The sequence below is a fragment of the Chiloscyllium plagiosum genome, chromosome 20, assembly GCF_004010195.1.
Source record: "Chiloscyllium plagiosum isolate BGI_BamShark_2017 chromosome 20, ASM401019v2, whole genome shotgun sequence".
Classification (NCBI taxonomy): domain Eukaryota; kingdom Metazoa; phylum Chordata; class Chondrichthyes; order Orectolobiformes; family Hemiscylliidae; genus Chiloscyllium; species Chiloscyllium plagiosum.
In genome coordinates, this window is record NC_057729.1 from 3,249,199 (window position 1) to 3,276,986 (window position 27,788).

Below are 27,788 nucleotides of genomic sequence, written 5' to 3' on the forward strand. Positions count from 1 at the left end.
TCCTTGAAATTATTATATATGAGAAAAGGCTGATGTGAAGTGGCAACTGGGGACAAAAGGTAATATGCAACCTGACCAACTTAAGGTGGTACCCTTTGGAGGCGCAGTGGGTCCTTGAACATTTAACTTTGGCACGTCTCTCCGTTGTGGTTGTGCTGCTTGTGGCGCTGGCTGTTTGGACAATGTGTGGGTCTGACCAATCTGTCTGAATATTGTATCAGGACCAGACTCGTGTTGGTTCACTCAATTCCTATTTAAAATGCAGCGAGCAAGCAGAGTTGGGCACCCAGTCAGAAGACCCATTTGAAATAGTCAGTGAACAAGTTGGAAAGGCCATGCACTGTTAGCTGACACTTCTTATTAACCAGACAAGGTATTGTGTAAATGTGTACACACAGAGTCCTGGACATGATACTCCACTGCCTCTACAAACAGTGACTGCACCACATTCCTGGCAAAAAACATACCACTGTTTTCCAGAAACATACCACTGAAACTTAGATGTTATCCTCCTCAGAAAATTTTATTTTGTTTTCTACAAAGTTCACACTGAAGTGATTATTCATTCTGAAACGCAGGAAAGGTCAAACTGCGTGTTTTCACTCCATCAATACTTTGCAGTGAGCAGCAGCAAGGACCTGAACTCAGCATCCTGTAGAAAAGTGGTACAGCAAATCATGTTCTATGTTGTCTTTCAGTGTGGCACCAGGCAGAGTACGGGTTAATAAGTAGGGACACACAAACAATTGCAGTGAGTCTGCTCTGCCCAGTATTCCAGTTCCAGTACAGGGGCAATGAGAGTGTTTACATGCTTCATCAGTTTCTATAGAGCTACTCAGCATTGCTACTTCTTCTGTGTACTCAGTGGTTTAAGGAGTTGCCACAACTGCTTCTTCCTGTCATTAATGCAGCCTGCAAATAAAACACGACCAAATGAGACATTAGCTGGAACCATCGATACGAGGAGAAATGGGAGCTGTCTACACGGGAACAGCTGACAGAAGACAAACTTCCACAATTGTCAACACATTGTAATGAGCCATCACAGCAGGACTCCCAGCTCGAATTGCCAGACTGTTTGTCTGGGTTACAATGGCAGTAGGTACACTCTTTGGCCCATGGTCTATTTAGTACCCCTGGGCAATCTCAGTCAGGAAGATTCTCAAACCATATCACCACCCACTGATCCCTGTATGTCGAGTGATAACACGTCATCATAAATTGTCACATTATCCGCAGCCAAAATTCCTATGTAGATTCTTTTATCATATGGCCTGATGTGGGTTTGGATTCTTTTATCATATGGCCTGATGTGCGTTTGGATTCTTTTATCATATGGCCTGATGTGAGTTTGGATTCTTTTATCATATGGCCCGATGTGAGTTTGGGTTCTTTTATCATATGGCCCGATGTGGGTTTGGATTCTTTTATCATATGGCCTGATGTGAGTTTGGGTTCTTTTATCATATGGCCCGATGTGGGTTTGGATTCTTTTATCATATGGCCTGATGTGGGTTTGGATTCTTTTATCATATGGCCTGATGTGGGTTTGGATTCTTTTATCATATGGCCTGATGTGGGTTTGGATTCTTTTATCATATGGCCTGATGTGGGTTTGGATTCTTTTATCATATGGCCTGATGTGGGTTTGGATTCTTTTATCATATGGCCTGATGTGGGTTTGGATTCTTTTATCATATGGCCTGATGTGGGTTTGGATTCTTTTATCATATGGCCTGATGTGGGTTTGGATTCTTTTATCATATGGCCTGATGTGGGTTTGGATTCTTTTATCATATGGCCTGATGTGGGTTTGGATTCTTTTATCATATGGCCTGATGTGGGTTTGGATTCTTTTATCATATGGCCTGATGTGGGTTTGGATTCTTTTATCATATGGCCTGATGTGGGTTTGGATTCTTTTATCATATGGCCTGATGTGGGTTTGGATTCTTTTATCATATGGCCTGATGTGGGTTTGGATTCTTTTATCATATGGCCTGATGTGGGTTTGGATTCTTTTATCATATGGCCTGATGTGGGTTTGGATTCTTTTATCATATGGCCTGATGTGGGTTTGGATTCTTTTATCATATGGCCTGATGTGGGTTTGGATTCTTTTATCATATGGCCTGATGTGGGTTTGGATTCTTTTATCATATGGCCTGATGTGGGTTTGGATTCTTTTATCATATGGCCTGATGTGGGTTTGGATTCTTTTATCATATGGCCTGATGTGGGTTTGGATTCTTTTATCATATGGCCTGATGTGGGTTTGGATTCTTTTATCATATGGCCTGATGTGGGTTTGGATTCTTTTATCATATGGCCTGATGTGGGTTTGGATTCTTTTATCATATGGCCTGATGTGGGTTTGGATTCTTTTATCATATGGCCTGATGTGAGTTTGGATTCTTTTATCATATGGCCTGATGTGGGTTTGGGTTCTTTTATCATATGGCCTGATGTGGGTTTGGATTCTTTTATCATATGGCCTGATGTGAGTTTGGGTTCTTTTATCATATGGCCTGATGTGGGTGTGGGTTCTTTTATCATATGGCCTGGTGTGGGTTTGGGTTCTTTTATCATATGGCCTGATGTGGGTTTGGATTCTTTTATCATATGGCCTGATGTGAGTTTGGATTCTTTTATCATATGGCCCGATGTGAGTTTGGGTTCTTTTATCATATGGCCCGATATGAGTTTGGGTTCTTTTATCATATGGCCTGATGTGAGTTTGGATTCTTTTATCATGTGGCCCGATGTAAGTTTGGGTTCTTTTATCATATGGCCTGATGTGAGTTTGGTTTCTTTTATCATATGGCCCGATGTGAGTTTGGGTTCTTTTATCATATGGCCTGATGTGAGTTTGGATTCTTTTATCATATGGCCTGATGTGGGTTTGGATTCTTTTATCATATGGCCTGATGTGGGTTTGGGTTCTTTTATCATATGGCCTGATGTGAGTTTGGATTCTTTTATCATGTGGCCCGATGTGAGTTTGGGTTCTTTTATCATATGGCCTGGTGTGGGTTTGGGTTCTTTTATCATATGGCATGATGTGGGTTTGGATTCTTTTATCATATGGCCTGATGTGGGTTTGGGTTCTTTTATCATATGGCCTGATGTGAGTTTGGGTTCTTTTATCATATGGCCTGGTGTGAGTTTGGGTTTAAGTCAGACTGTTTGAGGAGAAGGCAAAGACAACTCTTCTCTTTAGGCGTGGGCTTCAAAGTAAAACTGTTGCTTATACATTAAAACTGATTACTGCTATCTGTCACAATCATAGATATGCCGTGCTCTGACTTATTAGGTCCTTACATTAGTTATGGACTAATCTGTCATTTTTGTGCGCCAATGTCTTTCTGCTTTTAGTCTCATGTATTATGGCCTATTGTAGTCTGTTCTGCCCGTACTGTGCTACTTATACTCAGTGATGTGCAGTTCTGTGACACCATCACAAGGTTGCTCCAGGGTTCCAAAGCCCTTGTACAATATGGATAAAACACAAGGAGTGGACATAAGTCAGGTGCCCAGTGAGAAAACCTTTGGGAGAAAGGACAGAAAATGAAAGAGGAGAAGAGAATGAGAAGATGATTAAATTGTGGAAGGCTGAGCCAGAAGCAAACAGCAGGATTTTAGGCAGAGTTGGACAATGTCCCAGTTGGAAAAGGAATTTGAGGTTATCAGCTGGAACTGGTTTAGAAGGTTAGGTTAGATGTCTTCATAACACATATTTGTAGAATGGCAGGTAGGACTATGGTTATATAAACTTAGAACTCTTCACACATTGCATTTTAGATTTCAAAGAAAGATTAAAAATTACAAATAAATGACCCTAATTGGCCGTCTTGAATATAGAGGAGAAAGTGAGGTCTGCAGATGCTGGAGATCAGAGATGGAAATGTGTTGCTGAAGAAGGGCTAATGCCCGAAACGTCGATTCTCCTGTTCCCGAGATGCTGCCTGACCTGCTGCGCTTTTCCAGCAACACATTTCCGTCTTGAATATAAAATGACCCAAGGATTGTTATACATGAGAAGATTGGAGTAAGGTGGACAGTGTAATGAAGAGGTGGAAGGGCATGTGAGAACAAGTTCATTCAACATAATTTAATAATCTGAAACAGTTTAAACTCCAAATTGTTACATGAACTGTAAAATTGTTTCATGACTCTGTATTAGTGAAACATTAGACACTTAGCCCAACAAGCATAATGCTTTGAAGAGCCGCAAGCATGCGACAGTTGGTGTGCTGTGGATGTTAAGAGATGTTCACGTTCCAGCCATATTTTCTGCAGGGTTTTGTCTGCTATAACTACAAGCAGCTTAATGCACTCAGGACTGCAGTGGCTGGCCTTGTGTCCATGTGTCAGGGAAAGAAGGTTTCATAAAGGTTGTATCAGAGAAATGGGGGTGAGAGACGCAATCCCAATATAAGGGAAGGGGATGTTGACCTCTATTAGAAAAAGCACCAAGATTCATGTTTTGGTAATTTGGAAAAATTAGTATTGCTGGGACTCCTCAAGAGAGACACTTCATTTAACGGAGAGAAAGAGGTGATGTGGAAATACAAGGTGGCTGCACCGAAGAAGACTGCCATGTGCTGGGATAGTATCGTAACCTCAAGTGATGCACTGGGGCAGTGTAGAAGGCTCAGGTCAGGATGTGCTATGACCCAGGGTCTTGTAGGAAGGGAGGAGATAAAGAACAACAGAACAGTTGTGATATTGGTTGGATTTGATTATTTGATTGAAGGTAGAATTCTGGGCAAGCAGAAAAAGTGATGATGTATCTCTCTTGGCAGCATAGATCACAAATCTGAACACCATTAGTATTGTTCTATTTAGCGCAATAACATACTCCCCAACTCTTAATGCTGTTAATACTGTTTTATTTAATTTTATAATAAACCCCCAATCTTCTCAATGCTGTTAATACTGATTTATTTAATACAGTAATCATCTCCCAGCCCCTCAATGTAGCTAATACTGCTTTATTTTATTACAGTAATAAATATGCTTAATATTGTTTTATTTAATGCAGCAATAAAGTTCCTGTCTCTTGATGCTGTTAGTACTGATCTATTTATGACATAATAATTCCCCTGATGCTAAATGTTGTTAATATTATTTCATTTAAAACCGTAATAAATTCCATCCCTCAATGCTGTTAGTACTGTTTTATTATAGTAAGAGACACCCTGTCTCTCAATGCTGTTAATACTCCATTTAGTATCGTAATACTAAACTCCTTGCACCTCAACACTGTTAATATTGTTTTATTTAATGCAGCAATAAACTCCATCTCACATTGCAGTTCATGCTGTTGGATTTAGCACAGCAATAAATTCCCTGTCCCATAATGTTGTTAGTACTGTTTGATTTCTTTTGGTAAATAGACTTCATAAACTTTACAATGGACTCTAAAATCTTACCAAAGACTGAGGTCAGGCTACTCGGCCTATAATTTCCCATCTTTTACCTTGCTCCCTTCTTAAACAGGGGGTTACATTAGTGAACTGGGACCTTCTGTGACTGGAAATTGTACCATCGTCTGTGGCTCTCTGTTGTTTACCTTGCACTTGTGACACAGAGTGACATAAAAACTGCACCAGTTTAAGACTCTGCTCTGCATATGACTCAACTCAAATTTGGGCTCACGTCATGTGAGTGTGCATGGTATTACAGTCAGGTTCAATGACAGAAGGATATTTATGTACCTTATACAGATACAAAAAAAGAGTAACAACAAGAGGAAAAAGGAATACCATTTTTCTTATTACCCAAGTGAGTGTTAGAAATGAGGTTGACACCTCCATCAAAGTTTCCATCACTATAAACTGGACCATCATTCCACATCAGGTCAAATCCTCCAACCTGTTTTTCCTTCCCAGACAATCTGAAAAATAGAACATCATGTAAAGGGTACGGCATAGTAAAAACTGTACCTTTTTATTTTTGACTGTGGATTGAAATAGGAAAAGCACTGTAATACAAACTAAAAATCATGTAAGGAATTTGCTGCAATTTTAAAAAGCAAGTTACTGAAACTCTCCTCAAGTCTTTACACAGCTACTTTGTCCAAGCTCTGAGGGGAGGCTGGTTGCAGACAAGCTGCATCAGAAGATGAGATTCAGCTGGCAACAGGCTGGTGATGGGTTTGTGGGGTTGTGACCAGTTACAGAGTTGAAAGATCACCAACCTGTCGACTATCTGATTGGCACTTAAGTACTGAACAGTAACAATACTGAACAGCTTGTGGATGTAAATGATACCAGCAGGAACCTGTTGGACAGCTGCAAGGGAAGATACTTTGTATTTCTCTCCAGTAAAATCTCTAACGTTTGAAAAGCTAGTTATTCTGCCTTTGGCTTTAACCAATAACTAAGAGACTTTGCAGTTAGCATACTAATTGCCTGTGGATCCTGCACAGTGACAGAAACAAAAAGAGGTGGATGAAGAAGGCAAGATCCTGGAAAGCAACAGGATGCATCTATCTGTTTTAAGTGGGTTGGAACTTTAACTTGTAGAGTTATATGTTAACAGTTTGTAATTGTTTATCTGTAGCTAGGATCTGTTTATTTGTAATATATAGTTGTTTGTGTTAAGTACAGAAACTTGGTCCAAGTTTTTTGTTATCCTAGGTCTACCTGACAGGTAAATGGGAATTTTTGTGTACTTTGATAAAATCTTTAGCTTTTGTGATGACTTTAGGAATAGAGGGGCTTCATTTCCAGGGTGCTTTTCCAGTGAGGTGTGACAGTATTATCACAATCACTGGTGCATTGCATTGGAAGTCAAACCACAGAATTCTCAAGGTTGACAAATGTTAAAATCTAATTAAATTATCAAATTGCTCAATCTTTACCAACCATCTAATTCAGGTTTAAAGAAATAGACAAATTGAATTGCTAATCTATAATTCTATAACTTAAGCTCTACACCTTTTTAAGATTTCAATACACATACAAATAGACATACTAAGAGAAAATATACAAAAACTGTGCTGGGGGAGTGGGGGTGGCAGGGAGTTGTGGTGGTTAGAAATGTACACTTCTGGCACCAGATCTTAGATGTTGATGAGTTGTTTCCTTTCGGCCTCTTGTGATTCCTTCTCATTCTGTGCTATAAAGGTGAGGTTGTAGGTACCCCATTCTCAGTCCTGCATTGACTGGTTGAGGATTTTCCTTTTCAGGGCCTTTCAACGAAGAAATTTGCCGAGAGAAAATGCTCACAGGGGAAACGATAAGTGAGAGAAGATTTTCTGTCACTTCTCCACACAGCAGGAAGAGAAAGAGATTTAGATGCCTTTTCTTTGGAGGTTAGATGCTTCTCCTGTACTACCCAAACATAAAGCTGGAGCTGCTTGTCCAGGAATCACCAAGAGGTTGTTGCTAAGTTAAGTTCTCCTGAACCCAAATTTAAAACCGTAACATCTTCTTAAACAGCTTCCTTGGTTTAAAGCTATATTTTTTAGTCCACAGTTCAAAATAAAAGTGGTCCTTACATGTTCCACCCACAAAAGAGATGAAATGCCATTTCAAAAATGCATTTTATCAAAAGATATATGACAGAGACAACAAAGCATGACTTATATCCATTCAATCTCATTCATTCCTTATATATTTCTTATACAATCTGTACAATTCCCTTGATTCTTCACTTATTCTACCCTTTTTTAATATTCTGGACAATGCATCTGTTATCACATTACCTTTTCCATTGTCTACAACAGACTCCATCAAACAGGTTTTTAATTTGATGTTTTACATTTTTAAACAGTCTGGGAAATGTTGATACTTTCCTGACTGGAATTTGACAGATCTACTTTAGAATTCTAAAGGATAATTTGTAGCAGGAGGCTCACCAATCATTTTGTACTTTTGGATTGTACAAAAGCTGTTTGCATATCCTTAGTCTCCCCTTCACTGGGCAACACTGCCATTTCCAGAGCACAGTATGAGTGATCTGGTCATGTTGCTACTGTGATTACTGTCCTACAATATTCTAAATAAAAACAGAGTTTTCTGGGGAAATTAGTAGGTCTGACAGCAGCTGCAGAGAGAGTTACTGTTTCGAGTGTCATGACTCTTCTTTGGAACTACTCTCCACAGATCTGCTGAGTTTCTACAGCACTTTGTTTTCATGGATGTAGGTTTGCTCGCTGAGCTGGATGGTTCATTTTTAGACGTTTCGTCACCGTACTCGGTAACATCTTCAGTGAGCCTCCAGACGAAGCACTGCTGGTGTTTCCTGCTTTCTATTTATATGTTTGGGTTTCCTTGGGTTCAACTTCTCAAAATCTTCTCAAAACGTGCTAACTTTGTTTTCATTTCAAATCTCCATCATTTGCAGCGCCTTGCTTTCATTATATTACATTTGCACATTTAATTGCACAGTATTTGCCTACATTTCCTTATTCTGGGAAGAAATACTACTTCCAGAGCACCGCAATCAAAATTTAAACTTGATGGTGTGGATGATCCTGCTACAGGATACTATCATTGTAGCTACAACTGTAAAAACTACATATGTTTTGATTAGAGCCTGAAATGGGGGAGAAAACTACAGTCAGTCCTCGGGTTATGAACAGATTCCATTCTGAAGTCCGTTCATAAGTTGATTTGTAAGCAAGTTACAACGCAATGCACAGTACAAAGGAGTCATTTGTAACTATGTCAGATCGTTAAAATTACACCCATCTGAGACTGTGTTCATAAGTAGAGAAACCCCTATGTTATAAGATTGCTGGAGGATTACTGCATGTTCTTTGAAAGCAAGTAACTTAACACTCATTGTAGATAGTTTTTACACAGCTGCTGATAAGCAGCAGTAATAGGAAAAGATGCAGATGAGCTGGAATCAAAGATGTTTACAAGTGAAATTCAGCTGGCGATAAGTAGCTAGTTTTCTCTGGACTAGTGACCATTTATCGATGACAAAGGATCTCGGCCTGCCAACAATAAAGTAATTTGCTCTCAGGTAGCTGAACAGCAATAGACTGGGAACAAGATAGGAACAAACTATCAGATCTCCACAAGTTCAGGAGCTCCCTGTTCTCTGCAGTAAAAGCTACTGTAAGCCTGAAGAAAATCAGTTTATTCTTCCTTCAGTAGTTGCAGGAAGCTACGAGTTTTAATTAATAATTCAGAGACCTTTTATTAATGTTAATCAGTCAATCTGTGCCTCCTGCAAAACCAATGAAAGCACCTGGAGAAGGAAGACGGAAAAGCAGCATCAGAATCAGTTCAGCATCAGTTCACAAATCCTGTGAACAGGGATCACTGCACTTTTCCAATCTCTCCTTTTGTCCTTAACACCCTTTTTTCCCCTGTCGGTGTCTGTCTTTCTGTGTGGATAAGGAAATGTTTACAAGGGGTTACAGTTTTAACTAATAGAGGTTATATGCCTACAATTCATAATTGTTTACTGGCAGATTTTTTTAAAACATTGTAATAAATTGTAATTATTGTTAAGTACAGAAACATGTTCTGTGCTTTGTGTCAACTCAGGTCCAACAGACTGGTAAAATTGAGGAATTATATATATTCTGAAGCTTTGTGATGACTGCAGGAATAATGGATCTTGATTTACAGTGCGCTACTCTAGTGAGGCTAGTACAACTCACAATGAGTTCCAGTAATTCATCTTTAAAGTTGCAACATATTCCCCCACCGTTTCCTTGGTTTAAAGCAATATCCTTTCTTTTTCTTTAGTCCACAATTGAAAATAAAAGTAGTCTTTACAGCGTGCCAATAAAGGATCATCAATGATGTATTCCATCACAAGTTCACTAACTCCTCTATCCTGTGATTCAGCTGGACAATACTGAGTATGTGTGCATTTGTTGAAAAACTCTGTCATGCAACTCAGCAGAACATAAAAGAGCTATAGCACATTTCTTGAAGTCTTGTAGGGATTTTCCTGGTGTCCTGGACCACATTCCTCCTTCAACTAACTTTCAAAAATCAGTTGACTGTACGTTAACCTCATGGCTACTCGTGAAACATTGTTGTGTGCAAATTGGCTGCTTTCATTACCTACAAAACAACTTCAAATGGACTGCTGATTACCAAGGGCTTGAGATACAATATAAATGCAAAATTTCCTTCACTCACCTTCCTTCCATGTCTACAATGTGCACTGTGTCCTCCAGTAAACGACACTTCAGCTCGTAATCTTCCTGGCTACTGGCTATTAGTGAAGGAGAAGCATTCACTTCCAAAAGCCACCTAAAGAAACAAAGACACTCAAACTATTTTAAGGGTGAGATGTGAAGTGTGTGTGTGTGTGTTATAGGTATATACAGTGGAACCTCGATTATCCGAAGTCCTTGGTGGGCAGGTTTTCATTCGGATAATTGATTATTCGGTAAATTGATTTGATGCTAAACAAAGGAAGCTGTACTGCCCATAATTGTGTTAAAAAGCATGCTAACAGAGTGTTTATTTCATTTGATCGCTAAAATCTATACAAACACTGCATATCGCTTAAAAGTTCATGACACTTTACAACTCGGATCACCTTTTTGTGTATCTGTACAATAAAAAGAATTCATTGAGGTGGAGGTTGTTTATTATTTCCAAAGAAATTCTCTAGCCGCTGTTGATTGAGGAAGTGCTGACTTTTTTTTTCCAAACAGTAACATGTGACGAAGATGCATCAGTTTAACAGCATCAACATCATCTTGTACTTCATACCACTCCACGAAAAGTCACAAACCGTCAATAGTTTTGTTAACGGGGACTGGAGGTGGTGCCAGTGTCAGAATTTCCTTACTATCCACACCATTCATCCAGTCCTGCTCTTTCTCTATGACTACGTTGACTATTTGATCATCGGTGAGTGTCTCTGTTCACCCAATCATCAATCTCTGTCTCTGCAAAGTCTCCTAAACCCAGGTGTCTGCAGATTTCGGTGGTTATGTTTTGTTCTGGACGGGTGTTCGCTTCACTGGCACGGCTCCCAATACGCAAGCTGTTGTACCAACAGCCTGCAATTGTTGATGGTTTGTCAAGGTCCCAAGATTCAGCAATCATGAATAGTGCGTCCTTGACTGTGATTGCCTTAAGGATTTCCAGCAGTCCTTTGTCAGCATTGTCTTCACCCAGGACGGCACGCAACATGCCACAGCGGTAATATTTTTTAATAATCGCAATGATTCCCTGATCAAGCAGCTGTAACCTTGATGTAATGTTGGGTGGGAGAAACTAACACTTGATAGGTCCGTCTGCAGATTGCAACTGGCTGCCTTGCACAGTGTGTGCCCCCGCGTTCTCAACAAGCAGAAGGGCACGTTGCTCGAGTCCTTTACCTGCCAAATGTGACCTGACAGCAGGTACAAAATCTTCATGGAACCAGGATGAGAAAAGGGGATACGTCATCCATGCTTTCTTATGTGCTTTGTACCTCACAGGAAACGAGTTCTTGTCACAGTTCTTAAAGCAACAGGGATTAGCATATCGCCCAATGCAGACAAGCGGTAGTTTATGAGAGCCGGTGGCATTGACACAAGGGAAAATTGTGATCCGATCCTTCTGCGCTTTATGTCCCAACACCTACTTTTCCGTGGTGGATGCAAGTGTTTTATCTGGCGATGCATGCCAGAACAATCCACTTTCATCTGCATTGTACAATTGCTCAGGTTCATACTTTCCTTCATGAATGATGGATTGCAGTTTTAGTCTGTAGTCTTCCACCGTGCTGTCATCCACTGACCTCTGCTCCCCACGAATGCTGAGCTGCCTAATGCCGTGACGATGTTTGAAGCCCACTGAAACACTGTGATCAGATTCACCGGTGTGGAGGCGTTCATGGAAACTGGCAGCTTTTACCAGTATCATTGGACCAGATACGGGAATTCCCTTTTCACGCTGCTGTGAAAACCACAAAAACACAGCTTAGTCAAGTTGCTCATCCTTTGCTGGCTTCATGGATTTTCTTTTTAGAGCATTTGCACTGTCACTTAGGCTGATGGATTTTTCAATCGCAGGTCTTGCTTTCTTGATGTCAGACATTGTCGCTATCCCAATGTTGTACTCCTGTGCGATCCTCGATGCCTTTTCACCACGATCCAGGCGCTGTAAAATCTCACTTTTCTGTTCAAGTGTCACTGTGGTGCGCTTACTCTTCACTGACATGGTTAAGTACAGTACGTACAACAATCTCCATCAGTTACACCAGATACGATCTCAGAAAAAGTTGTAGAGGGAATGAAGACACCAGTCACTTTGTCAGGCATTTTAAAATCCTTCAGTATGTCAGTTATTTTCATGTGATAAAATTCTTTCAATACTACGACAATTGACTGACTAAGATTCTTGACCAGTGTCATTAACACCTTATCTGCTGCAGTGCTCACACATAATATTTTGTGTGAGTACTCCCTGTTTTCCTCAGTTAAACTAAAGACCCGATCTTTGCACTATTGTTGGTTAAAATTATGTTAACACTACAATTGACTGACTGAGATTGTTGAAGCAGTATCATTAACACCTCTTTTATGCAACACTTGCAGATCTTCTTCAATGCAGGCAGCTCTCATTACCCTGTGCTGCTAACAAAAGGGGCGATGGCGACACCATTATCAGTAATGCCACTTTGTTGTAACGGTTTCACGGGACCATCAGATTCCGTTTGGATAATCCAATTTTCTCATAATTGGTATTCGGATAATCGAGTTTCTACTGTACATGTGTATATACATGAAGCATTGGCAGAACTGTGCAAGGGAAGGAAACACAGGTTAAAAGCTATCCAGGGTGTGAAAGCGCACACTGTACAATACTCAGTTAACTTCTGTCTAATGTAATAGGACAGGGATATTACTGGCTCACAGAAAGGCACTGATCACCAGCTAAACAGACAGAGCTCCACAGGCAGACACTGTCTATTCAGGTTAATGCTAAATCAAGTATTGTAGGATGGATAGTCATTTTATACTTATAAAGAACTGTGATAAGAAATTACACCAGCAAACTTACACATAATCACCAACATTCAGCTTATTGTTCAGCAACTTAAAAATCATTGAGACACGTTCAGCTTTCATCAATTCTTCCGGTCTGACATTTAGAAATATATACAATCAGAAAGTGTTGGGAGAAACCCATCAGGTCCAAATATTCAATCCATACAATTACCACTGAAGACAGCAACACTTCCTTCAAAACAAATCATACTCCAAATGTTAACATATACCATGCAATATGTATGGGTACATACACATACACTCACATAATAAATACACACACACACACACACACAAGACATACACAGATACTCTAAGCACATCCAGGGAATCTGAGACACAATGGAATAAATTTACACTGATTTCACACACAAGTTATCTCAACACCAAGTGTCCTCACGGTTTTAGGTTCTTGTCGATCAGAATGTCGTATCCATAGAGTTCAAAACAATGCTTGTCATTAATGATCACTGTTTGGACACTTTGCAAACTTTTGATGAAGATATTGTCCATGTCTCTAAAAAGTGCTTCCACTGCCTCAGTGCCATGTTTTGCTGTCAAGTACTGTCGCAGCTGTTGCATTAACCACTTGCAGCCCTAGAAGAACAACATATTAGTGTAATAGTGTACTACAGGGTCTTACACTGTCATTGCTTATCACTGTTCCAAAGTATTAGCATCTCACATTGTTATAGTACATCAGTGTTGAAGACCTCACAGTGTGTCATAGAATATCAGCGTCACTGCATATCACAGCGTTCCACATTGTGTCACAGAATATTAATACATCAGTGTTATTAACTTGTCTCCTCCTGCATCCCTGTGAAATGCAGTGAACTGGACTGCACCATGATTATCAGTGTGAAACACATTCCATCATACTGCATTAATGTAGGACAAAGTGTCAATGAATTATCATTTACCCTAATGTCCACATATACCCAAACGGCGAGTAATAAGAAACCCCAGCAATGTCCCTTTCACCAAGCGCCCTCACCCAAAATCACTACCCCTCCTTTTAGTGCTGCACCTGTCAGAGCCCCTGCACCATCACTGCATGACCAGTGGTGCCACTGTCCCCTGGCTGATTAGAGTATGTCCCAACTTAATGATTAATGCTACTTACCTTTTCTGGATCGTAGTCAGGGGCAGTTTTCTGCACAGCAACATTTGTGAGATGTATGACTGTATGAAATACAAGTTATGGAATAAATGGAGCTGAAGTACAAATAACAAGGCTTCACATTCATCCAGTACTGCAATTAAAAATCCCAACATGTCAAATTCACCCCAGATTGAAAGGCCATAAGGAGAAAGTGAGGACTGCAGATGCTGGAGATCAGAGCTGAAAATGTGTTGCTGGAAAAGCGCAGCAGGTCAGGCAGCATCCAGGGAACATGAGAATCGATGTTTCCTGAAGAAGGGCTTATGCCTGAAACATCGATTCTCCTGTTCCCTGGATGCTGCTTGAAAGGCCATAAGCCTGACGTTATTATGGGAACGTTCAATTCCAACAAGATGAGGGAGGTTACGGTGTCTCAACGTGGACCAAATTATTGTCCTCATCAGAGGTTATCTAGTGACCTCATGTCAAATATTATTTTATTCAGAGTAAAATTATACTGAAATATCAGAAAGGGAGATGCAGACATTTAGACTTGCGATTATTCGCACAGGGGCTGCTGTGGGTCACAGTGAGTCACACAGGGGCTGCTGTGGGTCACTGAGTCACACAGGGGCTGCTGTGGGTCACTGAGTCGCACAGGGGCTGCTGTGGGTCACTGAGTCGCACAGGGGCTGCTGTGGGTCACAGAGTCGCACAGGGGCTGCTGTGGGTCACAGTCGTACAGGGGCTGCTGTGGGTCACAGTGATCACACAGGGGCTGCTGTGGGTCACAGTGAGTCACACAGGGGCTGCTGTATTTTACCTGACATCACTGGGTCCTTGAGAGGTACCAGTTGCTATGTTGTTTTATATTTGTCCAGAATGTTTCAATGTGCCTGGCGAGCTGTAGCCCTGAGATATAATAAAGGATACAATGATCATCAATGCTGCTGAGTGAAAATCGAGTATTCGAAAATCGAGCAAATCCGTCTCTGTATAACCATGCTTTCAGCGGAACATACTATATTGTGGGAGAGAAGAGATGAGATGTTAGTAAATACATCACTTAGACTCTGAACAAATATTGACCATCTGACTGTGTTGACAAAGGACTATTCAAACTCTTTCAAAAACCTACCCCTACTCCCTGGCTCAATCCTGCCCCTTTTCCTGATATTTTGTTGTCCTTTAAAATTCCCTTTTGCACCAACTATCCTATATTTAAATGCATGCCAAATTCTAATCACATATTGCATGAAAAACCTTTTCATGACTTTACCTCTGTCTTTTTGTCAATAAACCTCAGTCTGAATTCTAATAATGAATCTTACTAGTTAAGAATAAAGATGGCCTAAAAATTGATATAGAAGTAGTATTAATTCAGATTTTTGTATTTAAAATTGGCATTTCAGCTGTGGTTCACTTGGTGACAGACTTGGCTCTGAATCACAAGTCTCAGTCCAGAGTTTGTGCACAACAGTATCGCACTGAGCAGGTGCTACACTATTGCAGCTGCCATCTTTCAGATGAGATCTTAAACCTTGAAACATTTGCTTTCCAGTCTATCTGCACTGGAGACCCATACTTCAGATGCTCTCTCACTCAGAAGGCCAACAAACAAAATTCGGAAAGATTCGTTTTGGCACAAGAAACATGAGTTTCAGGAAAAAAAGTTCCAATTGATCATTTAGGTGGATAATGAATATGATGACTATTGAAAAGCATAAAGCAGCAAAGCTAACTAATGAAACCTCTTTCTCATTGGCCTTTTTGGGTTAAGAACAGTGAGCTAGAAAGAGAAAAACTCCAAGTTCTGATCATTAGGAACGAGGGCAGAGCTAAGGACATAAGTTTAACTATCATTGATGTACTGATCTTGATTCACCTCTGTTGGGACATATTCTGAGCTGGCCTCAGAGGAATTCATGTGAAAGTGGGTTGCCTTTAAGTCTGGGGTTTCCTCCTCTCCCAGTTTGCTTTGTGAATGGGTTTTTGTAGGGCACGGTGGGGGGGGGGGGGGGAGGAAGCCAGGAAAACCTATGCGTGTCACTCACTCACCCCTCCAGTCACTCACTCATTCAAACTCTAGTTACTGAATCCCCAGCCACACAGAACCACTTGGCCCAAGGGTCACCTAAACGCTGCTTAAACCAAGCCTTAAACGTAAAAAGGTAAAGGTAAAGTCATCATAGTTCTACAGACCATTTGGCTGCTCTCGCGTTACAGAAAGGAATGATTGGTGGGGATTTAACCTGAGGGTCACTGTACCTCAGGTGAGGGAAATGGTTGTGAAGGAGAGTCCTTCATGGTAACTTCAGCCAGTGCAAGGAGAGAATCCATTCTGTTGGTGTCATTCTGCATCACAAACCAGCTATCCAGCCACCTGAGCTAACTGATCCTCCCTGCCTGAAATATATTCAACAATGAAGCATCCACAAGCCTCTGGAACAGAGAATTCCAAAGCTTCACAATCCTTTGAGTGAGAAAAATTGAACTTTGAAGTTTCATAGTTTACAATTCTCCCAAGTTCTGTGTGACCACAAACTTTGTGTGTCCCCTAGCATATCAACATCTAGATGATTTACTGTATTTATAGCCCCAATATCAGCTCCTGGAGAACTCCACAACAAACTTTTTATCAGCTGAAAAATGCCCATTAACAGATACCTCTGTTACTCCAGCCAATTCTGTGTACATATTGCTACTTTTCTTCCAAGACTTAAAGCTTTCCTCACAAGTCTGTTGGTACTATATTGAATACCTTTTGGAAGTCTATGTACACCACACCAACACTCTTCGTTATCTCTTTCAAAAACTTCCAGCAAATTAGCTAAACATTGTTTTCTCTGAACTCTCCCAAATCAATCCACATTTTGCTAATTGACTATTAATTCCATCCTGAGTAACTGTTTTTAGAAGTTTCCCCACCACCACAGTTAAACTGACTGGTCTGTAATTGCTGGGCCAATCTACTTAATCTTTGGCGATCAAGGGTGAAATGTTTGCAATTCTCCAGCGCCACTCCCAGATCCAGGGAGGTTGAAAGATAATTGCCAATGCCTCTGTAATTTCCACTTTCACTTCCTGCAATATCTTTGGGTGAATCTCATCTGATCCCAGTGCCTTATCAATATTAAGTATCTTCAGTTTATCCAACACCTCATCATCAATTTTAAACCCTCCCAGTGATTGAGTTTCCTCCAATGTTTCGATGACCTCAGGAGCAAATGTAAAGTGTTCATTTACACCTCAGTCATGCTGCTAAGGGTAAATCCCTTTTTAGTTCTTAATTAGCCCAACACTTCTTTTTATCACCCTTTTACTGTGGATGTCCTTATGGAAGAGTGTTTTTTTAAGATTAGCTGCCAGGCTTTTTTCATACTGCTTATATTTGCTTTCTCATCTCCCTTCTAAATCTTGTTCACTCAGATTGATTTTCAAATGTAATCACCATTTTACACCTGCCATAAACCTGCTTCTTCTTCAACTTAATTCCTAGCTCCTTTGTCCATCCAGGGAGTTCTGGATTTGTCTGTCCTCCCTTTCCCAGGAATATTCCTTGACTGTGCCCAATCAATCACCCCTTTGAAGGCAGTCTATTGTTCAGAGACTGTTTTTCCCTCCAACTCTTGGTTCCAGTCTATGCAGCCTAGCTCTGTTCCTGCGCCATTGAACATGGCTCTCCACCAACTTACTCTGCACTGACCAATGTCACTTCCTACTCTCATCCTGAATGTTATGACACAATGATCACCATTCCCTAAATGTCCCCTCATTGTCACTTGATCTACTTGTCCCAAGAACCAGGTCTACCACTGCCTCCTTTCTTGTTGGACTGGACACAAATTAAAATAAATTGAGAATACTTGTCCCACGCTGCGACATAATACAACTATCCCAGATGATATACCATTAATTAAAATCCCTATTATAACTACTCCATGATGTTTACACCTCTCTAATCTCCTTATCGATTTGTTCCTCTATACCATTCCCACTAGCCAAAAACCTATATATTATACCAAGCAGTGTAATTGCAGCCTTGCTATTCGTTAGTTCTAGCTAAATTGATCTGTCCTTGAACCCTGTTACCATAATACTTTCCTTAAGTCAAAAATCCACCTCTTTTTTTGCCTTGTCTATCCTTTCTGAACACATTGCAATCAGGAATATTTAACAGCTGGATCAGGCCCTGTTCAAGCCAGGTCTCCATTATCACCACATCATCATCATCTCAACTCTGTACCTGCAACATCCCAATCTTATTCACTATACTCCACACATTCACATACATGTAGAGTAATCCTGATTTAGATTTCATTACTGTCTCCCTTACTTCAACTCCACCGATTAACTTACTGTTGTCTAGTTCAGTGCTATTAGTTATTAATACTAGAAAATTACTCTTGTAGCTTGAGGGAGAAGATTCAGTAGATGCTGGAGTCTAAAAGGAAGAGGTAAAAATAGAAGCACATCTTTCGGAATCTGCACAGGATTCCCACATGAACAAAACTTCTAACTTCACGCTACACCTATATCACACTCGGGCATAGTCCCATCTCAGTGCATCCGCTCACTCATGCGACTTACAAACCTGTCCGTTTTGATAGCCCCAAATGTGACTCACTCCGACTGCAATGGTTAAATCATCTCTTATAAATCGTCACTGTCTCATAATTGAGAGGTGAATGTCACGTGCTACTTATCATTTGAAGCCTGAAATTGTCCGGCTTTTGCTGTTTGTGGCACAACTGTTTCAGTTGGGGGAGTTGAGAATGGTGCGGAATATTGTGAAATCAACAGCAAATATCCCTACTTCTGACCTTATGTTAGATGGAAGGTCATTGATGAAGCAGCTGAAGATCGTTAGGCCTACGATACTACGCTGACAAACTCCTACAGTGATGATCTGGAGCTGAACTGATTAGTTCCAACAACCATAACCATCTTTCTTTGTCCTAGGTATGACTTCAAACTGCGGAGGGTTTTCACTTGATTCCCTGTGACTTCAACTGTACTCTGTCATGGTCAAATGTTACTCTCATGTCATAGGCAGTCACTCTCACCTCACCTTCAGGATTCATTTGTCCATGCTTGGGCCAAGGCTGAAATGTGCTCAGCAGCCAGATTGCCCACATGGAATCCAAACCGAGTGCCAGTAAGCAGGTTATTGCTGAGTACTGCTTGAAACTGCTGTAAATGTCAACTTTGTTCACTCTATAGGCTGATGTAATGGTTTTAGATTTGTTACGGTTCTTATTGACAAGCCACACCTTGAGTACCTTCCACATTTATCATGTAGATCCCATGGTGTATCTGCTGAACATCTGCAATTTTCATCCTTACCTCTCTCAACAATCTTGAATTTATTCCATTAAGCCTGGATAACCAGCCTTTAGAGTTTCTCCTCTTTATCTATATTTATCTCATCCAATATCCCAGCAAATTCCATAGCTCTCACATCACATTTTTCCTCAGGAAATCTGAGTGTAAACTCATTTAGTACCTCCACAAACTGACCTCTTCCTTTCAGTCACCAATTGGCATCAGGTGTCCTTTAACAATTGTTTTTACTGTTAACATGCCCACTTAAGAGAACTGGACTCCCAGCTTACTGAAGTAGTCTGTGTTCAGTGGAACAAGTCTTCGAACACATCCAGGCTTGTGATAAATGGAAATGCCAATCAATGATCACCTCAAACAACAGAAAGACCAACTGAACCTCCCTTTGACATTCAATGGTATTACCTTCATTGAATTCCCCCTATTATCAACATCCTGAGGAGTACCATTGACTAGAAACTGAATTGGACCAGTCACATTCATACTATGGCTACAAAGATAGATCAGAGATTGGCAAATCTGCAGGAAGTAACTAACTGCAGACTCCTCAAAGAAAAAGTGAGGACTGCAGATGCTGGAGATCAGAGTTGAGTGTGTGTTGCTGGAAAAGCACAGCAGGTCTGACAGCATTCGAGAAGCAGAAGAATCGACGTTTCGGGCATAAGCTCTTCATCAGGAATTATGGGCCGGGGGCTGAGAGATAAATGGGAGGGGGGGTGGTCTACCTATTGCTTTCTCAGTCATCTTCCCCCCAACCCCACCCCCCTCCCCTTTATCTCTCAGGCCCCAGCCCACAGATCTCATTCCTGATGAAGGGCTTATGCCCCGAAACTTTAATTCTCCTCCTCCTCAATGCTGCCTGATTTGCTGTGCTTTTCCAGCACCACTCCCTCGATGTAGACTCCCCAAAGTCTGACTACCAGCTACAAGGCACAAGTCAAGAGTGGAATGGACTTGCATGAATGAGTGTAGCTCCAACCTTAAATATTCATTCCCTCTACATCCAACACATAGCAGCAGTAGCTTGTACCACCTTCAATACACATTATGGGAACTAGCTAAGACTCCTTCAACGGCACTTGCAAAACCCATGATCTTCACACCTAGAAAGTCAAAGGCAGCAGATGCATTGGAACCCTACCGACTGCAAGATCCACTCCCATTAAACACCATCCTGATTATTGGATCAGTATCACCATTCTTTCAGTGTCATTAGGTCAACTAGGATCTCTCTCCGTAACAGCACTGTGGATGTTCTTACACTACAGGAACTGCAGTGGTGCAAGGCAGCTCGCCTCCACCTTCTCAAAGGCAATTACAAATGAACAATAAATTGCAATCTAACCAGTGATGCCCACATCTCATGAATGAATAAATTAGCAACTCCTCAAAGGCTCTGTTACTGACGGTGCAAATAACTCAAACACATCCATTCAACAAAAGATTCTGCAAACCAATCAGGAACCCAATTCACAAATGGCAATAATGTCATTCACTGTCATGGTGATTATGTTTTGCACATGTTGCATGGTACTGTTGAAAATAAACCAATGTATATGTTTCTTTTGGATGGGTGGTAACCTGTACAACTTAGATGAGATTGGTTGGGAATTCAAGATTATAGCAATTACAGTAACTGTTAAATAAGTTAAAGTTAACTTCGAGATAAATAATTATTATTTGCAAAACCAGATGGATGCTTGATGACTGCTGCAGACATGATGAGCAGAATGGTCTCTTTTCATGTTATTAAAACTGTATGAGTCTGTGAAGCTATAACTGAGATTGGACAGTAAATGAGCAGGTGGGTATTACAATCTCACTTGCTAGAAACAGATACATCCGGACCCAATGCAGTTGGATACGTATCCACTGAAGACTGTGTGAGCAACCCATCACTAACATGCGCATACCGGCTGGGATCTGCCTTGTACCCTGCTATCCTGTTTTATTGTTCATTCTACATACTCACTTTTTGCACGAGCCTCATGTAAATCCATAATCAACTCACACATGAAATGTCTAAACCAAGTTAGGCAGCAGTCAAGTCACCACCTTAAGTAATTACATGCCTTAAAACCAGTGATTATTCTCAGTTTAATGGCAAAAACAAACTCTACTTACAGATGTCACCAGTACATAGACTCGCAGATCAAACTTTCTCCCTAGAAATAGCAAAACACCTAGTTACCAAACTTTGTGTGAACAATGGTACGTTCAGGATAGAAGAGCAGCTATAATTTTGAACAGATGACAGACTGAGTGCCAGAATGGGCATTAGGCACAAGTGCTGGAATATAAGCCAGTGTATCTCGCTTCTTTTCAAATGAAACCAACTAACCAATGTTGGTAATGGCATTGGAGATGCAGAGGTGTTTGGCTCTGTCTCACCATGTCCTATCTATATCTTTCTGTTTGTATCTCTTTCTGAGAGTGTGGGTTAGTGAACAAATGGCTAAAAATATTCTTTGCGCTGTATGGATCAATAGTCAGAGCACACATACTATCAATTGGTTACAAAATACCAGGAGGAAGATGTGAATTTTATAAAAGTCTGTTGGATTCCAAAACTCTACTGGACAAGAGTTGAAAGGTTATTCTATAAATAATTTTTAAAAGAGCAAGAACAAATGAAAGGTTGGAAATATTCATCAGGTTAGGCGGCATCTGCAAGGAGAGAGGGAGGGTGGAATCTTTCCAGCCAATGAACAATGAATGCATTAGCGAGAAAATTGGGAACATCGGGTGAAATCAGCAGTACGCAGATTTCTCATGTTGAGTGAAAGAAGTCCAATTCTCCAACCTAGTGTTGAACAGTGAGATAATTTGTTAGCGAATGGGGAGGGGCCTATTTCCACGCATCTTCATGCATTGACATCTCATTATTACTTAATCTCACCCCATTTATGTGCAGTTTCCCATTCTCCCACCCACATCATAGAGCTAGACAGTAACAATTCCTGAAATGGAAGTCAGAGTGGTAATGTAGTGACTCCAGCTTGCCACTAACACCCCAGCCCTCCATATTAGACACCAATCATCAACATCTCAGGGAATGTTCCATGCCCACCAACTGCAAGCATTCATCTGCCATGGAGGTTAGCATCAGACACATACTGGCCTCAAAGCAACTGCAGATGCTGGAGATCAGAGTCAAGAGTGTGGTGCTGGAAAAGCACAGCAGGTCAGGCAGCATCCAAGGAGCAGGAAAATTGACGTTTCAGGCAAAAGCCCTTCATCAGGAATGAGGTTGGGAGCCTGGGGGATAGAGAGATAAAAGGGAGGTAGTTGAGACTACGATAGGTGGATGGAGGTGAGGGTAAAGGTAATAGGTTGGAGGAAAGGGTGGAGTGGATAGGTGGGAAGGAAGATGGACAGATGGGATAGGTCATGAGGGACGGTGTTGAGCTGGAAGGTTGGAACTGGGGTAAGGTACGGGGAGGGGAAATGAGGAAACTGGTGAATTCCATATTGATGCCCTCAGGTTGGGAGGGTCCCAAGGTGGAAGATGAAGTGTTCTTCTTCCAGGCATCGGGTTGTGAGGGAGTGGTGATGGAGGTGGCCCAGGACCTGCATATTTCCAGCAGAGTGAGGGGGTGAAGTGTTCAGCCACAGGGTAGTGGGGTTGGTTGGTGCGGAGATGTTCTCTGAAGCGCTCCGCGAGTAGTTGTCCTATCTCCCCAATGTAGAGGAGACCGCATCAGGAGCAACAGGTACAGTAAATGACGTGTGGAAGTGCAGGTGAAACTTTGATGGATGCGGAAGGCTCCTTTGGGGCCTTGGATAGAGGTGAGGGGGGAGGTGTGGGTGCAGGTTTTGCAATTCCTGCTGTGGCAGGATACCAGCCTCATTGTGCCTCATGGCTTATCTCCAATCCATGTATAATACTGTTCTGCACTTTAGAGTTCATTGGTGCCTTTCATTGGAATGCCACTGCCAGGGCACTTTGAGGGCAGGGCCAACACTCAACTCAAGAATTAGATCAGGCTGCATCTCAGGGGTCCTCGCTTGCTCTCTTAGCCCTCACTCTCAGTGCTTCCACTTACAATTCTCTCAGCGTTGCTGCTTTGTGTGCTTTGCCTTCTCAGCCTTAAAGTATCTCAGTATTTCTGTCTTGCCTTTCAGCACAGACACAAAGCCAGGCAGCTTGTCATAACTGTCAAGCCATCAGTCACCTGGGTGGACATGCTGCTGTGTGTCACTTTGCAACATCAATCTTACACCTGCACATTGTACCAGCAGCCTCCAGAACAAACACACTACATCAACCACACGGCCACATCTCAAAGGCTAAGGGGACTAGTCCACAGTCAACGTAAGAGAGGCACCTTCAGTCAGGGGCTCTTAGCACAATCGGTCAAGGGTAATCTCCAATGTTGATAACGGGGCTTGGGCACAGTCAGTGGACTGTTTCGGGCGGTCAGGGCCAGGTTCCCTCCTCAAATTGGGGTGAGGAGATGAACAATAGCACCTCACCACCTGTTTTGCCTTTTTATGCCCTGTGCTGGGTCTTTTTCTCCTGGAATGAGACAAAGGGAGGGATTGTGTCAGACAAAATAAGTGGCGCAGCAGTTAGTGCTGGAGTGAGTGAGTGGCTGGTTAGAGGGAAAAAGGGGAGTCATTGGGAGGGTGAAGTAGGTAAAAGCCAATGAGGGAAGATGCCAAATGCAGGTAGAGCATCATCAGTCTTGGTGGGAAGGAGGTGTGCAGTGAGTATGAGGTAGCAGAGATATAATGGTGACACTCACCCTGGTGCAGTGATAAAGGTCACTAAACCTTCTTCCTGATCTGTTGGGTGCTCCTCTGAAAGTGGAGACCACACTGATCCAGGCAGCAATCTCAAACCAGACTTGCAGGGTTTGAAAGCACAGTCTCCTCTGCCAGTCATGGGAAACAGGACAGCCCTCTCTCCATTCCCCATCCACCAGGACCACCTGGCCTGCAAACCAGCTGCAAATTTCCTCTGTCCAATACGTCTGGAATCATTCACATGGTCCATGCAGCACAGCTGCTGACTGCCAATGCTTGACCTGATGCTCAGCTCAGCTTTAAAAATGGCACCATCACAAGGAGTCTTGGGGGATGCCAGCAGTGGCGAATATTTTTGGATGTGGTGCAAAGGTAATAAATGTAGTTTGGGAAGAGTGTGAGACAAATCTTGCCAGGAACCACAGGGAGAAATCCTCCATGAAACTCGATAAAACTGACACTTGGACAATTTTTGGTACAATTCAGTCCAGAATTAACATTTCAGGTCAATAAGCAGTCATCAGCATTGAAGGGAATAGGACCAGGAGAGCGTTTAAGCCAGGAGAAGGTGGTGGCAAGAACAAAGGGGAAAATCTGTCTATCACAGGTGGAGGCCAGGGGAGATTAAATAACAGCTCCACTTTACCTTTCTGTTAAAGATTAGATACAGTACCTCCAATTAGGTAGGGGTTCTCAATGTAGCGTTGTACAACGTAACTTTCCACAGCAACTTCATCCTTTGATTCATCAGCACGATTCCCATCCTAGAGACAAAGAAATATATTTGAAAGAATAAAGATTCTTCCATTATCTGTTTCAGAAAAAAAATGCTGATATCAGACACACTGTTCCTCATTGAGCTTCAGAGAAGAGAATTACTCCCCGCTAAGACCCTGCACAGTGAATATAACCTCGTGCAGAGAGCCTCTCCCACTCCTGTGTTCCAGCAGTTTGCCCTGCCTGCATCAGTTCTCCTCTTTAAATTCATCAAGCTGCAATTTAGGAGGGATACAAACTATTACACCCATTTTGCGAGCGCATTGTCAGGATGCTGTCTTTTCAAAACTATAGATTCAATAAGAATCTGTGCACGGTGGCACAGTGGGCACGGTGGCACAGTGGTTAGCACTGCTGCCTCACAGCGCCAGAGACCCGGGTTCAATTCCCGACTCTGGCGACTGACTGTGTGGAGTTTGCACGTTCTCCCCGTGTCTGCGTGGGTTTCCTCCGGGTGCTCCGGTTTCCTCCCACAGTCACAAAGATGTGCGGGTCAGGTGAATTGGCCATGCTAAAATGCCCGTAGTGTTAGGTTAAAGGGGTAATTGTAGGGGTATGGGTGGGTTGCGTTTCGGCGGGTCGGTGTGGACTTGTTGGGCCGAAGGGCCTGTTTCCACACTCTAAGTAATCTAATCTAATCTAATCTAATCTAAAGAAAGAGCTGTTTTAAAACCACGGTGGCACAGTGGTTAGCACGGCTGCCTCACAGCACCAGAGACCCGGGTTCAATTCCCGCCTCAAGCAACTGCGTATGGAGTTTGCACATTCTCCCCGTGTCTGCGTGGGTTTCCTCCGGGTGCTCCGGTTTCCTCCCACAGTCCAAAGATGTGCATTTTGAGAGCGAATAATCTGACACTTGTTGCTGGCATCATGAAAGCAACTGTTTGAACAAGCAGTAATCGAAGTTTGAGTTGCAGATAAGTTGGAGCAAAAGGCGTGTTTAGCTGCAGCTCCTGTTGGCAATAAATTGATTGGCCTTTGGACTAGGGATCAATTATCAATAATAGAGATATTTTTCTCTGCCAACAGCTGTGTGTTTGGCTTTCAGGTTACTGAACAGCCTGGAGCAGGGAACACGTTACAGTGAGAGAGACACCGGGGCTCTTTTCTCTGTTTTCTGCTGTCAACTCACTGTAAACCTGAACAAAACCAGTTTACCTTTTCTGCACCAATTGTTGCGAGTTGGGATCTTTAACTGGCAAGTCTGAAACTCTTAGTAAGTGAACCACCCACCTTCTCTTACCAGTCAGTCAAAAGGCCCAGATAAAATTGACTCTAACAGCACACTAGCCAGCAGAGTCACGAGGATCATCTCAACAAAAATTGTGAACTAAGGCTACAGACCTATCTTGCCAACTTCTTCCCTGTCCATATCCCATTTTACTGTGTGTGTGTATATATGTGCGTGTGTGTGTAAAGGGAGTATACAAAGGAATTAGAGTCTAATTGCTTGTAATAAATAGTCATTCTTGATCGATACAGAAACCTGGTCCATGCTTTCTATCAATCTATGTCTTAAAGTAAGGTGAACAGGAGGAGCTTTGCATCCTTGATAAAATCTATAGCTTTTGGAATGACTCTGGGAATAACGGGAATCCATTTCCTACACACTGACCCAGTAAGGTATAACAACGTGGTTGATGTAGAATCCTTGAAGCCAAGACAAAACCTACAGCACCAGTCTCATCTTCAACTGTAGACCTTAGCAAATTTTAAACTACTCCCCAGACAACTACAACAACTGGCAAGAGCCATGAAAAACACGACAGCAGATTGATGATCTTCAAAGTTTGTGAGAAGATTTGTAGCTTGGGTGCTCGTTGCTCACAAATCTTCTCACAAACTTTGAACACCTACGGGCGAGAGACGCTACGACAAGCCAGGAAATGGGAATCCTGCGCTAACCGCCGAAGCGCCACATACGAACAACTCCGGTTCCTGCATGAATGCCAAAAGAATCGAATCCTTCCACCATGTGTCAGATACAGGCCACCAGTCAACAACTCACAAGCCAGAGACACAGCCAGATAGAACGGATTCAGGATGATCCAGGTAATGATTACAGACGCTCACAACCGACTTCACAGATACAGACAAGAAATTGCGCGCCAAAAATCGTTAATTTCAAAAACCACGAATCAGGAATGGACCTGGACCAAAGAACAGGCCGTCACCATAGGACAGAACAGGACCACACACCGCAAAAAAATGGCACTAAAAGAAAAAATGGCCAAACTAACACACAACAAAGGACACCACAACACACATCTGGGTTAGAAACCTCTCCCACAGACAGCTCACAGACACGGAAAGAACAATACTGGCCAAGGGACTCAACTACAACCACAGGGACGCCAAGACAGCAGACTTCCTAGCAGCACTAGAATGCACACTCAGGAACAATGGACTGACAGAAGAGACACAACAAACAGTGAGACAAACTGTCGTACCTATGATAATAAGGAAAAGACAAACACATAACCTCAACACCAAGGAGAGGGAAGCACGAAAATCACTAAGAAACGATAAGAACATAATCATACTACCAGCAGACAAAGGCAGAATGACAGTCATCCTGGACAAAGCAGAGTCCATACAAAAAGCGCAACAACTACTTGCAGATACCAACACCTACCAAATGAAGGAATTTGACCCCACACCACAACTCACCAATAGGATAAATAACACACTAAGGAATCTACAAAAAAACGGACAGATAACCAGAGCTGACCTACAAAGAATGAAACCAGAAAGCAACAACACCCCCAGATTCTATGGACTACCTAAAATGCACAAACCAGACATCCCACTCAGACCCATAGTATCACTACCAGGGACACCATC

At 42.0% G+C, this 27,788-nt stretch overlaps 1 protein-coding gene across 1 annotated transcript in view; it reads right to left on the reverse strand.

The window, feature by feature from the left end:
- Positions 1 to 510: 510 nt before the first annotated feature.
- The window catches only part of ttll9 (tubulin tyrosine ligase-like family, member 9), an 87,375-nt gene continuing 60,097 nt past the window's right edge, over positions 511 to 27,788 (reverse strand). The window contains exons 6-13 of the mRNA XM_043710053.1: positions 24,841 to 24,931; positions 21,543 to 21,583; positions 15,009 to 15,096; positions 14,097 to 14,155; positions 13,371 to 13,567; positions 10,119 to 10,232; positions 5,784 to 5,899; positions 511 to 912 (exon numbers count right to left, since the gene is read on the reverse strand). Coding sequence (XP_043565988.1) covers positions 845 to 912; positions 5,784 to 5,899; positions 10,119 to 10,232; positions 13,371 to 13,567; positions 14,097 to 14,155; positions 15,009 to 15,096; positions 21,543 to 21,583; positions 24,841 to 24,931 — 774 coding nt within the window. The 3' untranslated portion in view covers positions 511 to 844. The remainder of the gene's footprint in view (positions 913 to 5,783; positions 5,900 to 10,118; positions 10,233 to 13,370; positions 13,568 to 14,096; positions 14,156 to 15,008; positions 15,097 to 21,542; positions 21,584 to 24,840; positions 24,932 to 27,788) is intronic.